The sequence below is a fragment of the Gymnoscopelus braueri genome, assembly GCF_963280865.1.
Source record: "Gymnoscopelus braueri genome assembly, chromosome: 17".
Classification (NCBI taxonomy): Eukaryota; Metazoa; Chordata; class Actinopteri; order Myctophiformes; family Myctophidae; genus Gymnoscopelus; species Gymnoscopelus braueri.
In genome coordinates this window covers 41,699,935-41,721,737 of record NC_137617.1, presented here as the reverse complement: position 1 = coordinate 41,721,737, position 21,803 = coordinate 41,699,935, and the positions used below count along the sequence as shown (strand labels likewise).

At 41.5% G+C, this 21,803-nt stretch overlaps 3 protein-coding genes across 12 annotated transcripts in view; 1 reads left to right on the top strand and 2 right to left on the bottom strand.

Moving 5' to 3' along the window:
• Window positions 1-576: 576 nt before the first annotated feature.
• mxra7 (matrix-remodelling associated 7) lies at window positions 577-9,256 on the bottom strand. Of its 3 annotated transcripts, XM_080455406.1 has the most exons (5): window positions 8,806-9,256; window positions 6,397-6,483; window positions 6,243-6,348; window positions 5,416-5,506; window positions 577-2,172 (listed from the first exon to the last, which is right to left on the bottom strand). In XM_080455406.1, the coding sequence occupies exons 1-5, from the start codon at window positions 9,013-9,015 to the stop codon at window positions 2,058-2,060; spliced, it is 609 nt and encodes a 202-aa protein (XP_080311532.1). In that variant the 5' UTR covers window positions 9,016-9,256; the 3' UTR covers window positions 577-2,057. The 3 variants fall into 3 exon arrangements, with proteins under 3 accessions (XP_080311532.1, XP_080311531.1, XP_080311533.1); XM_080455405.1 differs by having other exon boundaries at window positions 6,243-6,483; XM_080455407.1 differs by lacking the exon at window positions 6,397-6,483 and having other exon boundaries at window positions 6,243-6,276.
• Window positions 9,257-11,821: 2,565 nt separating this feature from the next.
• On the bottom strand, window positions 11,822-17,522 carry srsf2a (serine and arginine rich splicing factor 2a). 4 transcript variants are annotated; one of them, XR_013934861.1, is made up of 4 exons: window positions 16,921-17,522; window positions 13,964-15,252; window positions 13,411-13,508; window positions 11,822-12,837 (listed from the first exon to the last, which is right to left on the bottom strand). XR_013934861.1 is itself a non-coding variant. In XM_080455402.1 (3 exons), the coding sequence occupies exons 1-2, from the start codon at window positions 17,358-17,360 to the stop codon at window positions 14,964-14,966; spliced, it is 729 nt and encodes a 242-aa protein (XP_080311528.1). In that variant the 5' UTR covers window positions 17,361-17,522; the 3' UTR covers window positions 13,405-13,508; window positions 14,946-14,963. The 4 variants fall into 4 exon arrangements, 1 of the variants encoding a protein (XP_080311528.1); XR_013934862.1 differs by having other exon boundaries at window positions 14,066-15,252; XR_013934860.1 differs by having other exon boundaries at window positions 13,411-15,252.
• A 3,301-nt stretch (window positions 17,523-20,823) lies between these two features.
• rnf157 (ring finger protein 157) overlaps window positions 20,824-21,803 on the top strand; it is a 45,806-nt gene continuing 44,826 nt past the window's right edge. For all 5 annotated transcript variants that reach the window (XM_080455356.1, XM_080455357.1, XM_080455355.1 and 2 more), the window contains exon 1: window positions 20,824-21,513. In XM_080455356.1, the coding sequence (XP_080311482.1) occupies window positions 21,426-21,513 (88 nt within the window). In that variant the 5' untranslated portion in view covers window positions 20,824-21,425. The remainder of the gene's footprint in view (window positions 21,514-21,803) is intronic.

Genomic DNA, 21,803 nt, shown 5'->3' with positions numbered 1-21,803 from the left:
AGTCTTTGTGAGATGTGTTACTAGACACCTTTACAAACACATTGGTGAAGATTTTTTTTGGTAAGGAATTTATTCCAAGATTTTTTTAATATCCCCTGACTATAAGCGAATAGGGCAAGGGGATCAACGTCATGTGATTCCCTTATTTGACCCGGCAAAAACTCGGATGTATCTCTCAAAGAATATGATTATTGGCAGAATCGCGGAAAGTCTAGAATATTTGGCGGTCCTCTTTTAGTTTTTCACATGACCTGCGCTTCAATACTTCACCATATGTTGGCTATGACGAAATAAACCCATAAAATGTGTGTTGTTTTACCAGTTGAAGGAATGTCGGATTTGGCCACGCCCCGAAATACCTGTATGTGTGTCTCAAAGAATAAACTTTATTTGACCAAGTTCAATTACTTTGAGAAATAAAATATACACCCCATGAACTTAAAAAAAAAAAACCATGACACCCATTAACAAAGCAAGAGGAACTAAACATATGCTGCTTTTCATAACAAAAATAACCAGTACAAGAACTAAATAAAACGTTTATTTATAACAAGTTTTATTTGCACAAGTTCAAATTACATATGAATAGGTGCATGTGACACAGTCTAAAACCCTCCGTTGATGTTCATCCCACACTACTGGAGTTCCTCACAGTCTTATTTCTTTTTTTATGAGGACTGTCAGTGTCCACTTGTTGCGGTTGTGGGGTCTTTTGACCCGGAGATTCCTCCTTGCAAAAAGAAAACACCTGATGAGAGAGTCATGCCCACTAAAAATAATCAGATCAGCCAGATCTGACAAATGGGAAAAGGAGTGGATTTGGCAATGACATGATGACACCAGTGCAACGACAAACTCAAAAAACATATCTGTCTTCTTCTAGCTGGAAGTGATCAATCTGTCAATCTATTGATAAAAAAATAATAATTAATGATATTTCACTGTGTGAAGAAACTATTGGTTGTTCCAAGACGAAGATTTTAAACAAAATTTGAAACAACAAAAAACATAAAATGGTGGTTATTCTGTGTCACTAACAAGACTCGGTCAGCCTGACACAAACAGCATTTTGAAAATCCTGTGAACAAACAGAACATGAGACATGGACAAAAAGACTGCACAAAAGCAAGAGGTAACTAAACAAATGCAGCTTTTCATAACAAAAATAAACAGTGAAATAAATAAATAAAAAGTTTCTTTATAAAAATGGAATGACTTCATAACACGTCACCTTCCTAAAATAATGGCTTATTTTTCCAAAAACAGGATAAACTGAACCAAATATATAATATATTTCTTAACCATTTCAACATCAAATGTTTATGACAATATATGAATATTGACATACAAATAACACTGAATGTCAATTCTGTAACATAAGAGGATTAAATTACTTGGGCCAATTTACGACCAAGTGACTTAGGTAAAACAGTGCAAGTTATAAAATTGCCTAAGTCACATTGCCTTGTGGCTTAGGCTAAATAAAATGGCCTAGGTCACACTCTTCACTTAGGCCATTATACTGCTGGGGTGGGAACAACATGATCTTTTCAATAAGGATGTAGGCGATTTTACCAGAGGTGGCCAGCATCATAAAGAGATGATTTTGTGGATGATAAAAAGAACGCTCCTCAAAAAATGACATAGGCCATTATTTTAGGATTTATATTTTATTAATTTTTTATCAACGAATCGACACGAAAAAGTTCTAATACATGTTTATATTCGCTTAATTTATACTCTGTGTAGAACGAATGTACTGCTTGCCGACAGGAACAGATTTTCACAACTTGAGAATGAGAACTTGACGGCACTGTTGTGCGAACCGGGAAACCCATTAGAACCCGGAAAACAGCCGTGTCATTTTAGATTTTAGCGTTGGCTATTCAAAAATAGCAGATATACAAGCTCACAGCGCGTCACCTCGTGCCATGCTACAAGCTTGTACATCTGCTATTTTTGAACACTTTTGAAAAATCTTTGAAAGTGTGAGAACTACTGGTTTAGAAGGCATTTTGTAGAATCGGCCTCAGGTCTTAATGGGGTATAAATAAACCTTAGATGGAGTAAAGTTTGAGCTGCTGTTCCATGTCTCCTTCTGACACCTCCCCGAATGTCTCCTGGTTGTCCCTCAGCAGCTGGAAGATGGCCGCCAGCTGCTCCCGTTGAACTCTGGGGAAGGAAGCAAACATCAAATCAACCATGTGTATGTACATTTGATCAATGGTGCCTATATCACATAGGGCTGCAACTATCCATTATCTTAGCATTTATTCTATCGATTACTTTTTCAATTAATCAAATAATCGAGAGGCGCATGTTTTGGGATTTTTTTATATAGCAGTGAATCGAAATGAAACAATTTCATTATTTTGGCTAATTAGCAAAAAATGGTTCGCAAAAGTCACAACCCGTCGCCAGGTGACACGTTGATTGGCTATTTGCGACCTTGTAGATCGGCTATTTTCACTATTTTTTGTACAATGAAGTATAGGGCATATAGGACATGTAGGTTTAAATTCACTCAAAGACTCCCAAAATATTGTTATTAAATAGTTTTCCACTTAGAACTTGCATTCTTTCATGGGCCTTGTAAATACATACAGGTAAGCGTGTGCAAGATTTGAAATATTTGCAGCTTGACAAAATGCACGGCGAAAGCTTAGAATCCATAACAATGTTGCAGTAAAACAAAAAGGACAACAGACAAGCCAAACCAAGCAAATTTAAATGCCTTTAAATGAGTGATAAAAGTTCAACTTGTATCACTCTGAAAAGGACCCATTTACTAAATTATTACCGTACAACTGAAAAGTCTCATGAGCCAGTTGTTTAGGGTGACAGGGTGATACACGAACAGTGATTAAATAATATACTGTATGTAGACGCTGCATTGGCCACTAGATGGTACGTCAACGTTGTCGCCATATTGGTACAAGAAACCTACCATAACTCCACTGCAGGAGATATTAGGGGTGGGACGATGTGGGTATCTCACGATACGATATCTGTGGCGATATTAGGCCCTCGATAACAATAATATCACGATATTCTATATATTGCTATATCACGATATATTGCATGAAATTTCACCAACAATATATCACGATAGTTCTTGTATTCAATTCATAAACACATAAAATAGCACCAAACAGTTCAAAATCATCATTACACAAATACAGAGTCAGATTTTTTTATAGATATTTTTCGGCAGTATATCGATTATTTATCGCGGGAGAAAGTATCACGATATATCGCGATATCGATATATCGTCCCACCCCTAGGAGATATGCCTGAGTTGTAGTACCTGAGACAAAAGCTTTATTTGTCCTGTTTTATGATCATTATTGTTACTATCTAGGTAAGATATGGTATTTTGGTATGAAAACCCACATTTTTAATTTAACCATTATCCTGTATCACCATTCAGTGAGTGATGCTTATAATTGTGGAGACGAGACCCCCTGCTTCAAAAGACAGACATGCATTATGAGGAGCAGCCAATATCTGTATAATGCTGCCAAAGTGTGCAGCACTGCACATTAATTTCACATTGGGAGCATTCCATACAGTGTGTGGATTCCATCTACTTTCTCTTCTATATGCTGTCTATGGATGACAAACCATAGTTTGGTGAGGCCCCCTAGTGGTGGAATAGAGGAGAGGCCTTGGAGGATTAACAGCACACTGACTAGTCTGACCTTCAGCCAGAGTTAAGTACACAATCATGCAGGCTTGTTTTCAATCAACACCTCCACTCACTGCTATTATACTCTTGAGAAATGGAAAGCTAACTCAGAATAATGGCATAGATAATTGGTTGGAAATGGAAAATCTAAACCAGAATAATGGTTTAGATAATTGGGATGGGTGGGGTGGGGGAGGGGGTGTTAAAAGCCATACGTGAGGGAGGTGAAAAGCCTCTCAGATTACTGCGATGGGACTGTATATGCAGGTCGCTTCCTGGCCACTCTGGGATGAAATTTTACCTAACGGAACAGCTTAAATGCTACAAGTCGGAGCTCATTGGTCAAGATTTGTTTTTTTGTTACATGAGCTTGTTTTTCTTGACCACAATGTTAAAAATGTAATTTAAATGTTATTTAGATGTTATTTAAACAGATGCTAAGTTCATTGTTTACTAGCTCCATTAAGAACCTCTCACTCTGCTATACAGCTCCGAGAAGAGGTTCTATGTCGAGGTCTCCCAGAATTGGTGGAACGGTCGCAAAGGCTCCGCTGTTTACCCTTTTATCTACATCGTATCCAAAAACTACTGGTAGATTCCAGAGCGCACAGATGTTTAAGGTTTGGTCGGGGACAAAATATTTTAGGTCGGAGACGAAACTACCCGTTTAAATCGCTTATTTAGTCAGCCTGTGGCCATGTTTCCCATTCAACCCGGAAAACCCCCCTACGTCCGGTGCCAGTACTGCTCCCGGTTTGGCTACAATGGGAAACATGGCCACAGGCTGACTAAATAAGCGATTTAAACGGGTTAGGGTTAACCCGTTTAAACCGACCTAAGATTTTTTGACAACATCCGTGCGCTCTGGAATCTATCATTAGTTTTTGGATACGATGTAGATAAAAGGGTAAACAGCGGAGCCTTTGCGGCCGTTCCACCGATTCTGGGAGACCTCGACATAGAACCTCCTCTCGGAGCTGTTTTGCGGAGTGAGAGGTTCTTAATGGAGCTAATTGTTTACCTGGTATCCTATAGTTTCAATGTACAGATTATTATTTTGATCGTAAATTGTTTAGACTGACGCTATAGGTTCTTGGTTTACCTGTGATCCTGGTTTACTGAGGCACTACACTGTCTCTCTGCGTTTGATGTATGTGTTTACCTTGCTTAGTCGCTCTGGATAAAAGTGTCTGCTAAATGCCTAAACTGTAAATTGTAAGATTGAACGGATAGATTGCCCTGGAACACTCTTTGTTCAGTGGCCAGAAAGTGACCCACCCTGGGGGATGATGATGGGGGACAATGGTGACTCATACTTTACCACACATGTGCTCCACTCTCTCTGCCAGCCTGTCACAAGGCTCACAGAGAGGTAAAGTCTTTGGTGAATTCTATTCTGCAAGGATGAGAGCAGGATATAATTACAATATAAAATATATTTACTGTATTATTAACCACTTTGAACATGGGAATGCATCCCTATTCTGGGCATGTCTTTGTACTGAAATTTCACAATTATCAGAAATAGCAGATCTACAAGCTTATAGATTTTTGCTGCACGACGCCCTCGTACGACAAGGTATAAAATAGGGCACAATGGTTCTCAAAGTGGGGTCTGGTCACCCCAAGAGGTCCTTGAAGCGGTTCAAGGGGGTCCCCAGCTAAATTAGGTGTGAACAACACACCTTTAGGAGGAGTTTGAGATAATTTTTTTGCTCAGACTTACCTTTGTTCCTCCTCCAACTCGTCTTTAGACATCGTCGTCTGCATCTGTTGGGTTCGCACCGCCCCCGGGCCGTACTTGAATTCTGTGTCATCTGTGAAAATAAAGGAAAAAAATAATGGAAATACTTTAATTATGAATCACTGCCTTACGTTTTAGGACCATAATCCATTAACCTGAGGCCAATTCTACAAATGCCTTCTAAATCAGTAGACCCCCAAAATTATATAAATTTGACCCCCATCTGAAAATGTTTTGTGCCAGGGACCCCCAGAAGAGAAGATTTGTGTTGAGTTTGATGGATTCTGTACTCACTCGATACACTAATGATAATTAATTTATTTGTATAGCACTTTTCCAAACAAGGTCGCAAAGAGCTTTACAGGACACGGTAAAAGAGCAGCATGATAACCCTAAGAATTAAAACAACAAATACAATCAATGGGTAAAATAATTAAAACGAGGATAACAGAGAATAAACACACAAAAAAATGAACAACACAATATAACTGATGAGGCAAAACTAGAGATAATATCAACCCCCCCCTAAAAGGTCTGCATATAGATTGATATCGGAATCGTAAATTAAGTGTATCGGGAAATCGGATATCGGGAAAATAAAGCCAACATCGGACATCCCTAGGCAAAACCACTAAGAGAAGGCCTTGACATAAAAGTATGTTTTCAGAAGTGATTTAAAAGAAGACACAGATTTTAGCCTCAGAGCTTCAGGCAGGGCATTCCAAAGCCTGGGCGCCCGCCCGGAACCGTAAAAGCCTGTTCGTCACGAGTAACAAGGCGAGACTTTAGGGACTACCAGGAGTACTCACCTAGGATGCCCAGGCTCTCTGGGGGTCCGTCGGCCTGGGAGTGAGAGAAAGCACATTTTAGGAGCTCCGAATCAGACAGCCCAATGTATGACCTGTGACCCCTCCCTGACGACGAGGCCCCGGACGGCGGCGAGTCTACGTCTAAACTAGATGCAGGCTCGTGGCCGGAGAGTGTCGATGTGGACTTTTCAACTGTTGTTGTTCCCAATTCTTCAGTGTGAGGGTCGAGATGTGACTCCTTCTGTCAGAGAATTAAGGGTGAGATTGGGAGGGGATTGGGATGTTTTTTTAAGTTTTTTTTTTGGCTTGTTTTTGACTTCTCTTAGTGCCCCTGGTGTCAAAAGCACCAACCTCCTAGTCTCGTGTAGCCAGACGTATCACATCTCCGCTTAGGCGCCTACCAATACTACGTCTGGTGACATTTTTCAATTCCATGTAAGGGGCTAGAACAGCGGAGACAACGGCTGCAAACGAATCTAGTCCCACTGCTTTGAAAACCAATCCTGATAACAACCCAATATGAAGGACTGTCCTAAACCTAAAGTCTTAGCAATGATCCTGCAGTGTACTGTTATTTCTTAAATCTCGTTCACCCAGTTCAAGTACATTAAATTTAAAGATGTGACTCACACCAGACGTATTGGTAGGCGGAGATCTCTAAAATGCCTATAGTACCAACATCCCAAAGTTTCCAATCAAAGGGCTTGCCAACGTTTGAATGGTGTTTCAATTCAGCCCTGCCCTGACCCACATACAGGTTGCAATGCAGTGATTTGATGCCAGGGAAAAGGTAAATCAATGTGTTGTTAGCTCAGGTTACATTTTCATCCCCCATATCTCCTGATGCTGATGTTGCACACGGCTGTGTGGGCAGACCTAGGTCACCTCTCCCTTCCACACACACTCCCCTGGGTGATGATTTGACACCCCGGCCGTGCCAGTGATGTAAAAGAAACTAAGTGCATGTACTCAAGTACTTCACAATTTTGAGGTATTTTTACTTTCTTCAGAATTCTTAAGAAAGTAAAATTGTGATCTACAAGCTCACAATGCGTCGCGATGCGACGCATTGTGAGCTTGTAGATCGGCTATTTTCAAAAGATTTTGATGAGTGCTTTGCTGATACTTTTGTACTTTTACTCAAGTACATTTTGAATATGGGACTTGTAACAGAGTATTATCTACATTGCAGTATTGATACTTTTACTTAAGTAAAAACATGCGAGTACTTCTTCCATCACTGATGATTTGACACCCCCTGCCCTGCACACACCTTCATGGCCCTTACTACTTACTCTCTCGTTGTCTTCTCTTGGCAATGGCAGCCAGCTGTACAATGCTGTATAACTATGTAATATATAATGGGGTATTTGATTACTGAAATGGAGCTAAATTACTTAAAGATTTCTACTTAACAACTTTTAGTACATTACATTACATTACATTACAGTCATTTAGCAGACGCTTTTATCCAAAGCGACTTACAATAAGTGTATTCAACATAGGTAGGGAATGAAAACTACTAATCACCAGAAGTCTTTAGTGCATTTTCTGCAAAAACAAGCAACCAAGAGTATACCTAGCGCTAAGGTAAAAGTGCAATATATCAGCTACCTATTTCCTTAAACAGATGAGACAAAATAGCTAAATCAAATGAGCATGAGCTAAAACAAATAAGTGTATCGACTAAACAAGATCCAATAAACAATCCAATAATCCAATAAACAATACAGCAATAGAAAACAAGCGTTCGTACAACTAGTTAACAACAAGTAGGTCAGGCAGAGAGGAAGGGTAGTGTTTCCTGAAGAGGTGGGTTTTCAGTCTGCGGCGAAATATGGGCAGTGACTCTGCTGTCCTAACATCAGTGGGAAGTTCATTCCACCACTGTGGGGCCAGAACAGAAAAGAGTCGTGACCGTGTGGATCGGCCAGAAGGACCCTTGAGTGAGTACTTTAGGTTATACAAAAAAAATACTTTTCAATGAAATGTTGAAAATGTAAACAGACACATACAGTTAGGGTGTAGTGTACTGAGTATTATAAATGTACCAAGTATCTGTGAGAAAGGGTAGGCTACATTTCAGTCATTGTGTACAGGAGTAGCCTATATGAGTTATTATTATAGCATAATAACCAGGCAGTCAAACCTATATAAACCACACAGATACAGGATAGGTGGGCCTTAGGGACATCTGGGCACCTCGATGTAAAATTGGCTATTTTGTCCAAAGTGTATTAAAAAATGGTCTTTAAGTAATGTAAAGTATACATGATGTGAACATGCAGGTTCATCATATCAGACTTAATTTTATCCTTCAACTTCTTGTTTATGCCCCAAAATGACTGGATATACAGGTATTGTAGCAATTTGTAGCAATTATAGAGATATTAGACCTTAATTGTCAAATGTTTAAGCATGATCTAATCACGTATACTTTACATTACTTACTACTACTTTTCCAAATATTTCATTTTGGACAAAATTGCCAATGTTACATCGATGTGCCCAGATGTCCCTATAAGTGCCCAGCCCACCTACACAACAGACTGACTATACTTACAGACAGATGCTCTTGGGAGGATCTAGCAGTACTTAGTGCTGTACAGTCTTCCACTGTCTGCGCCTTCTTGCCTGGTCGATCTAATCCTCCAGCTTTAGTTTCTCTCGTGGAAGAAGAACCAACATTATAACTCTTTGCAAATAACGATGTTGCCACGACGATGGCGAGGAGAGTGAAGACGATGGCTGACAATATAAAAGTTACATCCATTATTCTATTGTTTCTAGTCGCCGCAGTACGCTGTTGACTTATCTTACATACAGGCCTACAATGCAACCTTTAAATAACATTACAAAAGCGAGTTTTTTTTTTTAAAGGTTTCTCCGCTATTCTTCCAGTGTGTTTATCTTTATAATAGTGCATTCATTCAAGCACAGCTACAGCGCTGCATCCTGCACTTTGTCCTCCTGCAGATAACATCAACACACAGACAGCACACTACTGTATTAGGTGTATGTGTCCCATAGGCTGGACGGACTGCTGCTTGCGCTGTGATTGGATAGCTGGTCGTCAAGGCCCTGCCAAGCCAAAGTGCAGTAACTACGTTTTTGGACATACCGACTTATTTGTGTATCCCAAAGGTCAAATTAGCCTTTGCCTTTGTGATTTTGGGGGATAAACAATTACCTCAAGAACAGATGTACAATTAGTGTAATATCACTTATATGCCGATATCTCATTTGGCTGACCAGTTGAATCATTTTTCAGTGATTCTTTTTTTCGTAGTTACTGCACTTTGCCTTGGCACAAATAATCATATTTGAACTGGGGACCCCCCCCCCCCCCTCCCCAATTTTTTTTTTATCATATTTGAACTGGGAACCCCCCAAAATCATCATATTTGAACTGTGGATGCCCCCACCCTGACAAGCACTTGGACTTAGATCTACAAGCTCACAACGCCTCGCTGCTATTTTCACAAATTTTGCCTCTTTCTTATATTATTTGACAATTTGGCCAATGTTTGACCAGTTTTTAATAGTAGTTTGTTTATTACTTTTGATGCAGTAATGGTCTTTTTCCTTATTTTGTATGAGGTATTAGGTCTTAAAAGTCCTTAAATTGTCACTTCACTGTCATCTGGGGACCCCCCAAAGTTATGTCCCGACCCACAGATTGAGAACCACTGGTCAAGGCAATCTGATTTTGGGACCATAATAATATCAACATATCTCCTTATTGCTTTATTTGTTCATTTACATTTAGGTCTCAAAGCTAAGTCAAGTATGTGGTATTATTTGGTTAGAATAAAACTATATTTACAGGGTCCCCACACATTTTTAGCAATGAATTTCCAAAACTTTTCCAAAACTTTTCCAGAATATTTAGCCCAATTTCCAGGCCTATATAACAATCATTCAGCGCAATAATGTGTCTCTTACTCCTATGTAGAATGCCCAAAGATAGGCAGTGTAGCAAAAATAAAGCATAGAATATAGAATAGTACAATTTCATTCAAAATTTCGTGCAAAATTAGGGCATAGCTCACTGGAAGACTCATTATGGCATCCGTATGACTTATTTTATTTAAATAATATATGCCATCACACAGCCCGTTCGGCAAAAAACTACTTATGTCACATATTTCGTGTAATGTTATACATGTTTATGAAAATGTTTTGTATTAACAAAATCAATAGCCAAAAACAATGCATAGCCAAATATTTTTCCAGGACCCTTGATAAATTCCAGGACCTTTGATCAATTCCCAAACTTTTCCAGTACTGGATTATTTTTTTTTCAATTTCAAAATATTTCCAGGAATTTCATGACCGTGGGGACCCTGTATTTAAGGGTATATTTGTGTTTGTTCATGTGGGACACCAATTAAATTCAATTAGGACTCGAGGGAACCCACTACTTATCAAATTCAAATTTATAGAGTTCGACTGTTCCAATTTTGTGTTTGGATCGCTTCCAATTTCACGTGTAAATAATCTTCTGCTATTGTGCACAACATATTACAACAGTGTCTAATATCTCTCATCGAACTATGCAACTATCTGATGTATTCATATCGATATGTATCAATTTCTTCTTTTTCCATGCGTTGTCCCTGCCAACTATAACAAACCAATCACAGCTCGAGTGTCCCTTCAGGCCATGGCATCTTGGATCTTGGATGCAGGACGTCACATCCTTAAGTTTGGACACACCCCTACAGTCCACCTAACTGCTGTGATCCATCTTCAGTCACGTCCAGTATCCACTGCTAATCTCATCAGTGGGCAATCTGCTGGATGTATTGGTGGACAAGTGTGTGTGCACCAACAGAGATTTAAAGGGTCTAGGACAGCATTATGTTCCTGTAAATAAGATCAAGGCTTTGAGTCGCTGCATGCATTGCATAGGGTTGGGATCCTTTTTAGGACGTTAACGATTCCGGTTCTATAACGCTTCCCTCTTCTCGCTCCGATTCCGTAAGGTTCCTAGGGGTGTCCAAAAGGACACCTTACAGGTCTGTAACTCTGAGTGTACACATGGCACCAAATGAACCCATACGGGTCCTTTTGGTTCCATTTGTACACTCTCAGAATTATGGTTTGAGAAGAACCACCGGTATTGTAATTGTATAGGAGACGTGAAGTCCAAATACCAGCTCTGACAGTGTGGCAACACTGGTTCCGGAAACGGTTCCGGTTCCTCAATGTTGGATCCGGTTCCAACCCTAGAGCGTGCCAAAAATCCTGAATGGGGCGTCAACAAGTGTCTTTTGGTAGCGACGGACATCTTTGAGGGGTAAAAACCAGGTTGACTTAACATCGCCCAATGCCACGCCCAATGCCACGCCTCCCCGTGGTGACGACACGTTGGCACGCTCTATATGCATGCGCTGAGCAGAGCGTTGTTCACTTTTTTACAGACACGTACACTTCTAAAACACATGTCTACACCACAGACAAAACAAATCAAATAACTGGACATGGCTTGGCAATAATCTAACATTAACCGAAACATTTTTTTTTTAAATTACCATACGAATGTACACATTTATAATGGCTACCACAAAAAGAAACCTGAATGAACTGAGATTAACCACACTTTCTGGACCCAAAAGTCAAACATCACACATGTGCCATTAATTTATATAGCAGATTTCCCAAAAGTCATTAGTAAATCCACACAGGCCAAACCTTTACCACAAACAATATTTTATTGGCATTCACATGAAGCGATTAGAGGACATCCTAGGGGGTAAACAGGGTAATGCAATACACAGATTCATTCATTCATTAAGCAGCTGGAACTGCCCTTTTTTCAATCACCAAGTCATAACTAGACTACTTCAACAAATGGGCAGAAACCAGCTCAGCAGCGGACAAACCAGAGGAAAGACAGTAAGACCAATTTATACTTCGTCGAGTGCCATGTCGCTCACCGAAAATAGCAGATCTACAAGCTCACAACACGTAGCATTATGACATGTTGTGAGCTTGTAGATCGGCTATTTTCTGTGTGCAATCAAGTATAAATGACCCGTGAGGAGGGGGGGGGGGTTGGGGTGGGAGAGCATTTGAATAGAACAGTGGTTCTCGAAGTGGGGTCCGGGGATACCCAGGAGTCCTTGGAGGGGTTCCCCCGCAAAATGCGTTACCGTAGCAGATATACAAGCTCACAGCGGGCCACTTCGTGACACGCTGTGAGCTTGTACATCTGCTGGATTTGGAAAATGTTTAATAATTTTGTATTTTAACATAAATCTTCTCTTCTGGGGGGTCCCTGGCACAATGGGGGGTCGGCGGCCAAATGCATATCAATTTGGGGTTCCTTGACGTGAAAAAGTTTTGAGAACCACTGGTATAGAACATGGAGGGGGGAGGGAGAGGGGGGAGTAGTCACAACACATGAAAGGATGAATGATCTGCCACACCTGTGATTATTTTTTTTTACAAACCGGCAAACGGCAGCGGAGGGTCGAGCCCCGGACCAGCACCGGGCGCTCAGCACCGCAACACGCCACACCATCTCACCACCGCACTGCACCGCATCTTAACAGCTAACCAGCATTACTCAACAGCTACACAACTGCGCCTAGTGCACAAAAGATAACACAGGAAAGAGGGTTAGAGTCATAGGGAAAGCAAATTTAACCAGACACAAAGAGGGGGAAAAATGTTTTTGGCTGTTATATGGCTACAAAATGGCTACAATGCCAAATTAAGAAGTTGCTTTCTGAGAATACTCTTTAGAACATTTTGCGCTTATACATTATACACTGTACATTATGCCATATTTGCCTAGAACATTGAGACACATTTATGCAAGGCTGTGTGCACTTCCAAACATGACAATTTTCTACTACGATGACAATTTTCAAATAGTCTCATATAACCTTGATACACGAGTGTCAAAACAAGGGATTTCAATATACATATATAAAGTGGGAAAAAAAAATTCTACATGAATTTACTGAGCAATACAAATGTGCATGCAATTAACTCAAAAGATAGAAGATAAAAGGTAGAAAAGCCTTACAAATCCCTTTCAACATGCTCACCCAAGCATACAATAATACCACATATACAAGCAAGCATACAGAATTAGCTTGGGTACGCAAAGTCAAGGAAGCATTTTCTTTCTTTTTAGACTTCCAATTCCAATAACCTTTTGGTCTGTAATCTGTGGTGGATGTCACGTGGCGTCCACTTCCTCAAAGTTAGCCTCTTCCTGATGACCTCTGCAAAGGTTCAAGCATCTGAGATCTGGAAGGAGAGACAAGACAACGAGTTAACTTACAGCTCAACCACTAGCTGGCTAACCATCTCTTTAGCTGACCTGCATGGTTATGCGTTTCATTTGAATAACATACTTTTTTTCCTGAGACTAAAAGCCTTTATACGTATACTTTGTTGCGGGTGGTGGCGCGCACTGAATAAAAGCAGATATACAAACTCAAAACACGTCGTGCAGCGACGCTCAGTTAACTTCTGTGAGCTTGTAGAGCCGCTATTTTCAGCATGCGACACTGTGCGCAATTAAGTATAAATCAGGGTTATTAAGGAACTATATTTTTCAGATTGTTGGATTGTCCATCATCGGGAATTACCAACTTCCTAGCAGAGGTGGTAATGTAGACTTCACACATTATCCCTCCCAAACCCTAGCGCTAACAAACGTAACTTTTTTTAAAACCTGGGCATTATTTGGAAAAACAAACCTTGGGTCCAACTCCAATCCCCTTTGCGAGAGGCTGGGAGAAAAGCACAGACACAGGCGGGTACAGACAGAGCTCTGTGCGTCTGTGGTCCTGTGAACGTACCTCACCACACCACCTCATACACCAACTGACAGCCCCGCACCAACCGCCATCATGACGACCTGCTTCCATAGCACACACCGTTGCCTTGGTGACCTGCTCCTTAGCAACTGCCATCGCACGCCCAGCAACAGGCAGGTCACATGGGCGGGTCACACACTAACTGCTCTCATACTGCCACACCCCAAACTGCTCCTCTCTTTGCAAACAGGACTCCGCAGCTTGGAGGAAAAGATTCCACATTTAGGTGAACGTTTCGAGTCAAGCAGCCCTCCCCCCACCCCACAAATGCAGTCCCCAGTATGAATTAAAAAATATATTAAGCTATTAATCACTTGAGCTATTAATCACACCACCCATTTCTTATTTGATAAAGCAAAGCAATTGAAAAGAGATCCCCATCCATGTGTGCTCTTAAAAAAATAACATAGGCTCTCAACTCTAGTCCTTGGGGGTCCCTAGCACTGCTGGTCTTCCAACCTACCTGGAGTTAAATGCATTGACATGAATGATGATGATCTGACTGACCGGGGACTAGATGAACCCGGGCAGCATAGTAAATGCAATTAACAACCTGGTAATAGAAAAAAGCAGTACTATGGCTGCTAGGACTGTAGTCGATAGCCAACGCTCACACTGCACTGGATTGTAGGCTACATCAAACCCATCCATGAACCCCATTTGGTACATCTTTTAATACATCTAAACCTCCCTTCTTATCCAAAAGTTGCAGAGTCAGAATTCTGCAGCCTATGTTGCCATCGGTCGTTGAATTTAGTGTATTCAAGACGGCAGAATACGACTCCTTGAAAAAACTACCAATAACAAAACCTAAGTATCACCCGTCCTAAAGGCACTGAAGAGCCCACCCTCCCTCTTATACCGTCTCAGCGTGTCCGGGTTAAGGCTCTGCTTCATGGTCCACTGGGGATTTGGGCCGGCTCTTGGATCTGGACCTGGATTTGGACCCTCTGTTGGAAGGCGGGGTTCGACTCCGGGACTTGTTGGACTTTGACCGGGACCTTGACCTGGAGGGGGACTTGGTTTTGCTCCTCCGGGGGCTCCTGGACTTGGACCTGGAATAGGACCGGGACCTGGAACGGCTGTAGCGGGAACGGCTCCGGGACCGGGAACGACTCCTGCTCCTGGAACGACTGCGCCTGCCGCGTCGACGGGGACTTCCCGAACGACTAGTGGGAGAGAGGGGGGAGATAAATATGAACTCAATTACTCATAAGGACGTGTACGCCAAATAGCTGTTCCTTTGCCTCGCACGAAATCCATCACATGGTTCTCAAACATTTTCATGTCAAGAGCACCCAATTAACACATATTATCTGCCCCTTTGAAAAGATAGTGCCAGGGACTGCCATTAAGAGCAGACTTTTGTTTTTATATTAGATTTAATGCAGAATCGTCTATAGCTAGATAGGTGGGGATTTAACAGTGGGGAGACTGACATCTTAATAGGAATTATTATACATTAAAGATGGTATTGCTACATCCCATGTGCAGCTTGCAGAAGGTATACAAGAGTCAAGTTCTTAGTTTTGATCATACATTCTCTCATTTGGGTTAGCTTCTAGCTCAGTGTGGTGGTGGTGTGAAATGAAGCCCCACTGAGGACCCCTGGGACTGGGAGTATCTGATCAAGATAAAGAACACCCCCCCCCCCCCCCCCATGCAGAGGCATCTCTCGAATGCTGTACGTTTCCAGTGAAAGTCACACCCACGTGCCTATAGAACTACATTTTGCATAATCTTCAAACATTTTGGGAAAACGCCCATGTACTACAAGCTTTTCGCTGCGCAACATCGTCATACGACACTGTTTCTTCAACGTGGGGCCCGGGGACGAACCGGGGACCACCAGGGGTCCAGAATCAGAATTGTGGGCGTGTAACTCAAGAGCGCACAAATGGAACCATTGATTCCACACCATTCACTCTCAGAGTTAAATAAACACTAAGGAGTGTACAATGTAGATTGGGGATCATTAAACACTGTGCCAAATAAATGGGTGGTCCGTTGCCTAAATAAATGCATATGGTCTTTGTTTTGGTGAGTAGCGAAAGTGTATTTATTTTAAATGTTTACTACAGACGAGAGGCTGCGCTACTGCGGGAAACGGCTCTAAAGTAACATAGCATTAAGGAGAACTCCTATGGACCAGATCTAGGGGGGTCCTAGCCTTGGATCAAGACCATCATAGATATATTTTGTATCTTATCTGTCTGTCTGACTTACTTGATATACAAATGTAAACACCGATAAAATACATAATCGATAGTCTTGATCCAAGATTCTAGATATCAAAAAGGTCGAGGATCATTGTCATGCGCAGTGGTGTAAAGTAACTAAGTACATTTACTCAAGTACTGTACTTAAGTACAATTTTTAGGTATTTGTACTTTACTTGAGTATTTCCAATTTCCAAACAAATATTGTACTTTTATTCCACTACAATTATTTGAAAACTTTAGTTACTAGTTACTTTTCAGATATAAACTATGATATAATGAAACATACATTAACCACTTTAGCCCTATTTTATACATAGGCTATTTGAAAATAGCAGATCTACAAGCTCACAACGCGTCGCATCGCGACGCGTTGTGAGCTTGTAGATCGGCTATTTTCAAATATTTAGTACTTCTACTTTTGGTACTTTAAGTACATTTTGATGCCAATACTTTTGTTCTTTTACTCAAGTACTTTTTTTATTTTGGACTTTTACTTGTAACAGAGTATTTTTATATTGCAGTATTGGCACTTTTACTTAAGTAAAGCATTTGAGTACTTTTTCCACCACTGTTGTCATGTGACGTGCGAATATATAATAATATCAATTCACATACCTTCTGCTCCTCCGTCCTCCTCCACCTCCGTACCCTCCGTACCTCCGCGGCGGTCCCCCGCCGCCGCCGCCGCCGCCTCCTCCTCCTCCGCCTCCGCCTCCACCTCCTCCGCCGCCGCCGCCGCTGCCTCCCCTGCGGCCGTAGTGGGAGTCCGGCGGGCGGCCGTAGCGGGCCATCTGCACGCGGAGCTCCCGGCCGTCCAGCAGCGCGCCGTCCATCGCGTCCATGGCGTCCTCGGCGTCGCGCTTGTCGTGGAAGCGCACGAAGGCGAAGCCGCGGCTCTCCTTGGTGTAGCGGTCGCGCGGGATGTACACGTCGCCCACGCGGCCGTACTTCTCGAACACCCGGCGCAGGGTCTCCGGGGAGGTGCGGTACGTCAGGTTGTCCACTTTGAGGGAGGTCATCCCCTCCACGTCGGGCGGAGGCCGTCCGTAGCTCATTTTAAATGAGCTTTCGACTTAAATTACAAACAGCAAATCACTCCCTGTTAACAAAACTACTCCTATATTTGTCCTATAATTTATCTATTTCGTTATAAGTGTGAAAATTCAGGTGGTTTCGGTGAGATCCTCGCTTCTCTCTCTCTTGTGAAATGGCGGCAGAAGAAACAACTCTCCCTTTTTGTTGTTTTCCTCCTCCCCCCAGACTAGTGTTGCCAGATCTTGCGAGAGAAACAAGGAACCAGGCCTATGAAAACAATCCCAAAAGAAGCAACTTAGGCCACATCACATGAGCACTTTTAGACCAAAGCTCACATTGTGACGACGCGTTGTGTGCTTGTAGATCTGCTATTTTTTTTACAATAAAATGTGGAATATTTTTTGAAACATTCTAACAACACAAATGCTCCCTGGCTGGCACAAGACATTTTCATGAACATATTTGAGAACCACTGGTTTAATATTTTAGTAAAAAAAAATTGGGAAGCAAGCCTAAATAAGCAACTACACGTTAGAAACCAGCCCGAAAAACCGCAACCCGCAAAACTACCAATATTGACCAATATTTATTTAAGCAACTTCACAGAAAAACAAGCCCAAAGTCGCTTATAATAAGTGGACATGGCAACCCTGCAACTCTCCCTTTTTGTTTGTCTCCTCCTCCTCCTCCTCGAGCGCCCTCGCTCCAGGCCACACTGCCCCCTGTGTGGCCTGGAGGAGCAATAATAATAAAAAAAATCATAATCATAATAATGATGATGATGATCATAATCATCATCATCATAATCATAGTCATAATCATCATAATAATAATGATGATGATGTTAATAATAATGATAATAATATTCAAAGACGCTTTACAAAAAAAAGTTATTAGAGTAAAAATAAATACATGAAAATAAATCGGAGCTACAATCACAGTAATTCTCTTATAATCGCTGTCCCATTCAGCTCTGTTTGCAAACCCACGTGAAGTCATTATAGTGAGAACGAGCCTCCTCAAAATAATCACTTCAGTAAAGTTTCTCAAAAATAAGTTGACCCTAACTATTACAGTAAAGAAACATTTGGACATTTGTGGAACTTATTCAACAATCTAGTCTGACATATTTATTTTGCTGATTGTACTTCTTCAGAGCCAGTAGGTGGCGCTCGCGCTGCACTGCACTGACTCGACTGCAGTCGGCGCCGTTCACTCGTAGCAAGGTCACGTTCAGGAGTAGTGTCGATCGATCCCATGGCCTAGAAGGTCATGTACATATATACTTGTATATTGCTCCTAATGTTGATGATTTATTGTATGTTATTGTAGGTTTTTAAAAGTCTTGATGAATTGAATATATAGGGCCCACAACGGAAACAAGCCCTCCCCTTGGGGCTTTTTGTGTCCTTATAGCATTATTGTTTAATCGCACTGCCTACTACTACTACAGCCTACTACTGTATTTTCCAATGGTTCACATTTTCATGAAATTGTTCTGTTTTTGTGTTTGCTATTTATGTTTAGCCTAGGATTACAAAAATCCATACTTGGCTCTCCAATAACAAACTGTTATTGCACCTTGGTAAAACAGAATCCATTATTTTTGGGTCCAAACATTCCCTCAGTATATAAGGTAAATGCAAATGATTTCAAGGTCAGAGTTGATAATATAGTAATCTCAAGCAAAGAAGGTTACCTATTTGGCTGTGTTCTTGACAACAAACTGACAGGTCAAAGTATGGCATCAAAGGTGTGATCAAAAAAGTAAATCAAAGAACAAGATTTTTGAGTAGAATTTCCTCTTTTGTCAACAAAAGTGCTCTCAGGACTCTTGCCCGAGCCCTCATTCAATGCCACTTTGGCACCTCTTCCAACATCTAAATGTCACTAAAAGACTAAGCTTCATTAGACTTCCCAAAACAAACTGATTTCGACTACTTCTCGGCCTGGGGCCCACGACCCATCTATTCCCCACACATTTTGCTAGTCTAGGATGGCTCAGGGTAGAAGACAGGGTTAAGCAATAAAAAATGGGATTGGCTTTCAAGATAGTCAAAGGGGCTCTGCCCTCAATGCCCTTAATAATACCCTCATCTGACTAACTGCCTAAAAAAAAGTGAGTGACACCCACAGCCACAATACCAGAGGGAGCGACAACAACGATCTAGTAACACTACCCACAACAAACATGGGTAAATTATCTTTCTAATGCACTGCCACCAAAGTGTGGAATGCCCTGACACAATCCCTCAAAACATGTGGATCTCTGGCTTCCTTCAAAACAGGCCTGAGAATCCATCTTTCAGTAGGCCAAAGGGGGGGGGGGTAAACTCACCTCTCCCATTAGGAAGATGATGGCATACACTGCCAACATTCCCCGAACCCCTTCGCCATCCCCCACACTTTTTTTCCCTTCCCTACTCTGTAGATATAGTGTTTTATATTTGTTGATGATATTGTATTTTGGTGTTATTTTTTATGCTATGATGAATTGAATACATAGGATCTAAGGACCACAATGGAAACAAGTCCCCAGGACTTTTTTGTATTATCCTTTTAGCCTTAATGTGTGATTGTACGCACTGTCCGTGCCGTTTACATTTCTGACTAATAAAGTATTCAATCAATCAATCAATCAATCAATCAATCAATACTGTGAATCCCTTGACTGTATTTTATTTTAACTGTAAAACAATGAGCAGTTGCCCTGGCAACAACAGCCAGACAGAAGACCACCCAATGGCAGCGAGGCGACAGTCAGATCATCCTTCTGGGCTATAGCATCTAAATTGATCTCGCGAGAGCGCCGTTTGACCAAAAAAACAGCAATCGCACAACAACACAGATCTACAAGCTGGTAGCACAGGGAAGCGCTACCTGCTGCAAGCTGGAAGTCTCGCCTAAGCTTGTAGATCTGTGCTCTTTGAGGGGGCGGGGCGAGGAGCGACACCGTGGTACTGCGGACCATATAGACAACACGGCTTTAGGAGATTCTATGGGAGGACTGCGCAAAACCCAGGGTTGCCGTGTCCGTTTATTATAAGTTACTTTTGGCTTGTTTTTCCTAAAATCGCTTGTACATTTTGTTGTTTGGAGGTTGCGGTTTTTTAGAGGCTGGTTTCTAACGTGTAGTTGTTTATTTGGGCTCGTTTCCTAAATCATAATGTTGTTTAAACAGTGGTTCTCAAACATTTACATATAGGACCCCCAAATTAATATTTATTTGTCCACGGCACGGACGGACCCCCATCTAAATATATTTCGTGCCAGGGACCCCATTATACAATATTTGTGTTGTTAAAATTATTTTAAAATTGTCTACATTTAAAAAAAAATAATAGAATATGTATTAGGTTTAAAAGTGTGGCCTATCATAATAGTAGCTTCTTTTGGGCAATGTTTTCATAGGCCCTGTTGCTTGTTTCTCTCACGGAATCTGGCAACACTGTCCGGGATTTATGGCTGACGTCATCATGGGGGAGCGATAGAGTCTGACAGCAGCATCCCGACCCAAACTGGACGCTAAAAGATGCCGCCGATCGGCGTATTATTCTGTGTCATTTACTAGATAACAGGCAAGTCTATAATAACACATCATAACATATGTTGTTGCATCGACCACAACGGTCACAGAGAGAGAGAGGAGAGGAGAGAGAGTCGACGCATCATCATCATCATGAACGCCTCTCAGTATTAAAACGAGTGGTCGCTGCTGGTTAGGTTACTTGGGGTTGTTGTTGCGTTTTTGATCTGCATCAGAACATAAGGATCTTTGTCGATCTGTTTTTGCTTGTGTGTTTTTTTTCCCACCAGAGCAAACAAACGACAATCTAATCCGATCACAAGTACGTTCACAACAACAACAACAGCAAGAAGAGGAAGATATAAAGGCCTTGTTGTGCAGCAAGCAGCAACACATAAATGGACTGTGTGGGATTATAGATGAGAATGACTGTCACTGAGGGGACGTTGTTGAACATGAGCAACAGCAACATACAGTGTTATGTTCTGTAGGGACTCTAATTCTTCTTATTGGGTTTTTTTATCATCGTTATTATTGTTATTATTTTGTATTGTTGGAGATGGGAGCTCTGACCAGCAGGCAGAATGTAGGCGTGGAAGAGGTGGACATCCCGTCCAGTTCTGTGTACCGTTATCCACCCAAATCTGGTGAGTTATGAGGACACGCACACACACACACACACACACACACACACACACACACACACACACACACACACACACACACACACACACACACACACACACACACACACACACACACACACACTGTCACTCACTGTCACTCACTGAGCTGCAGCAGCAGGTCATGGACATGTCACTATACTCACTACAACTGTACATCACTTCACACTGACTGAATATGGGGCTTTATCACAATATGTCTGCGTTTCTGTCTTATGGGAAATAGTAGCCTTGGATCAAGTCTTGATCCATAA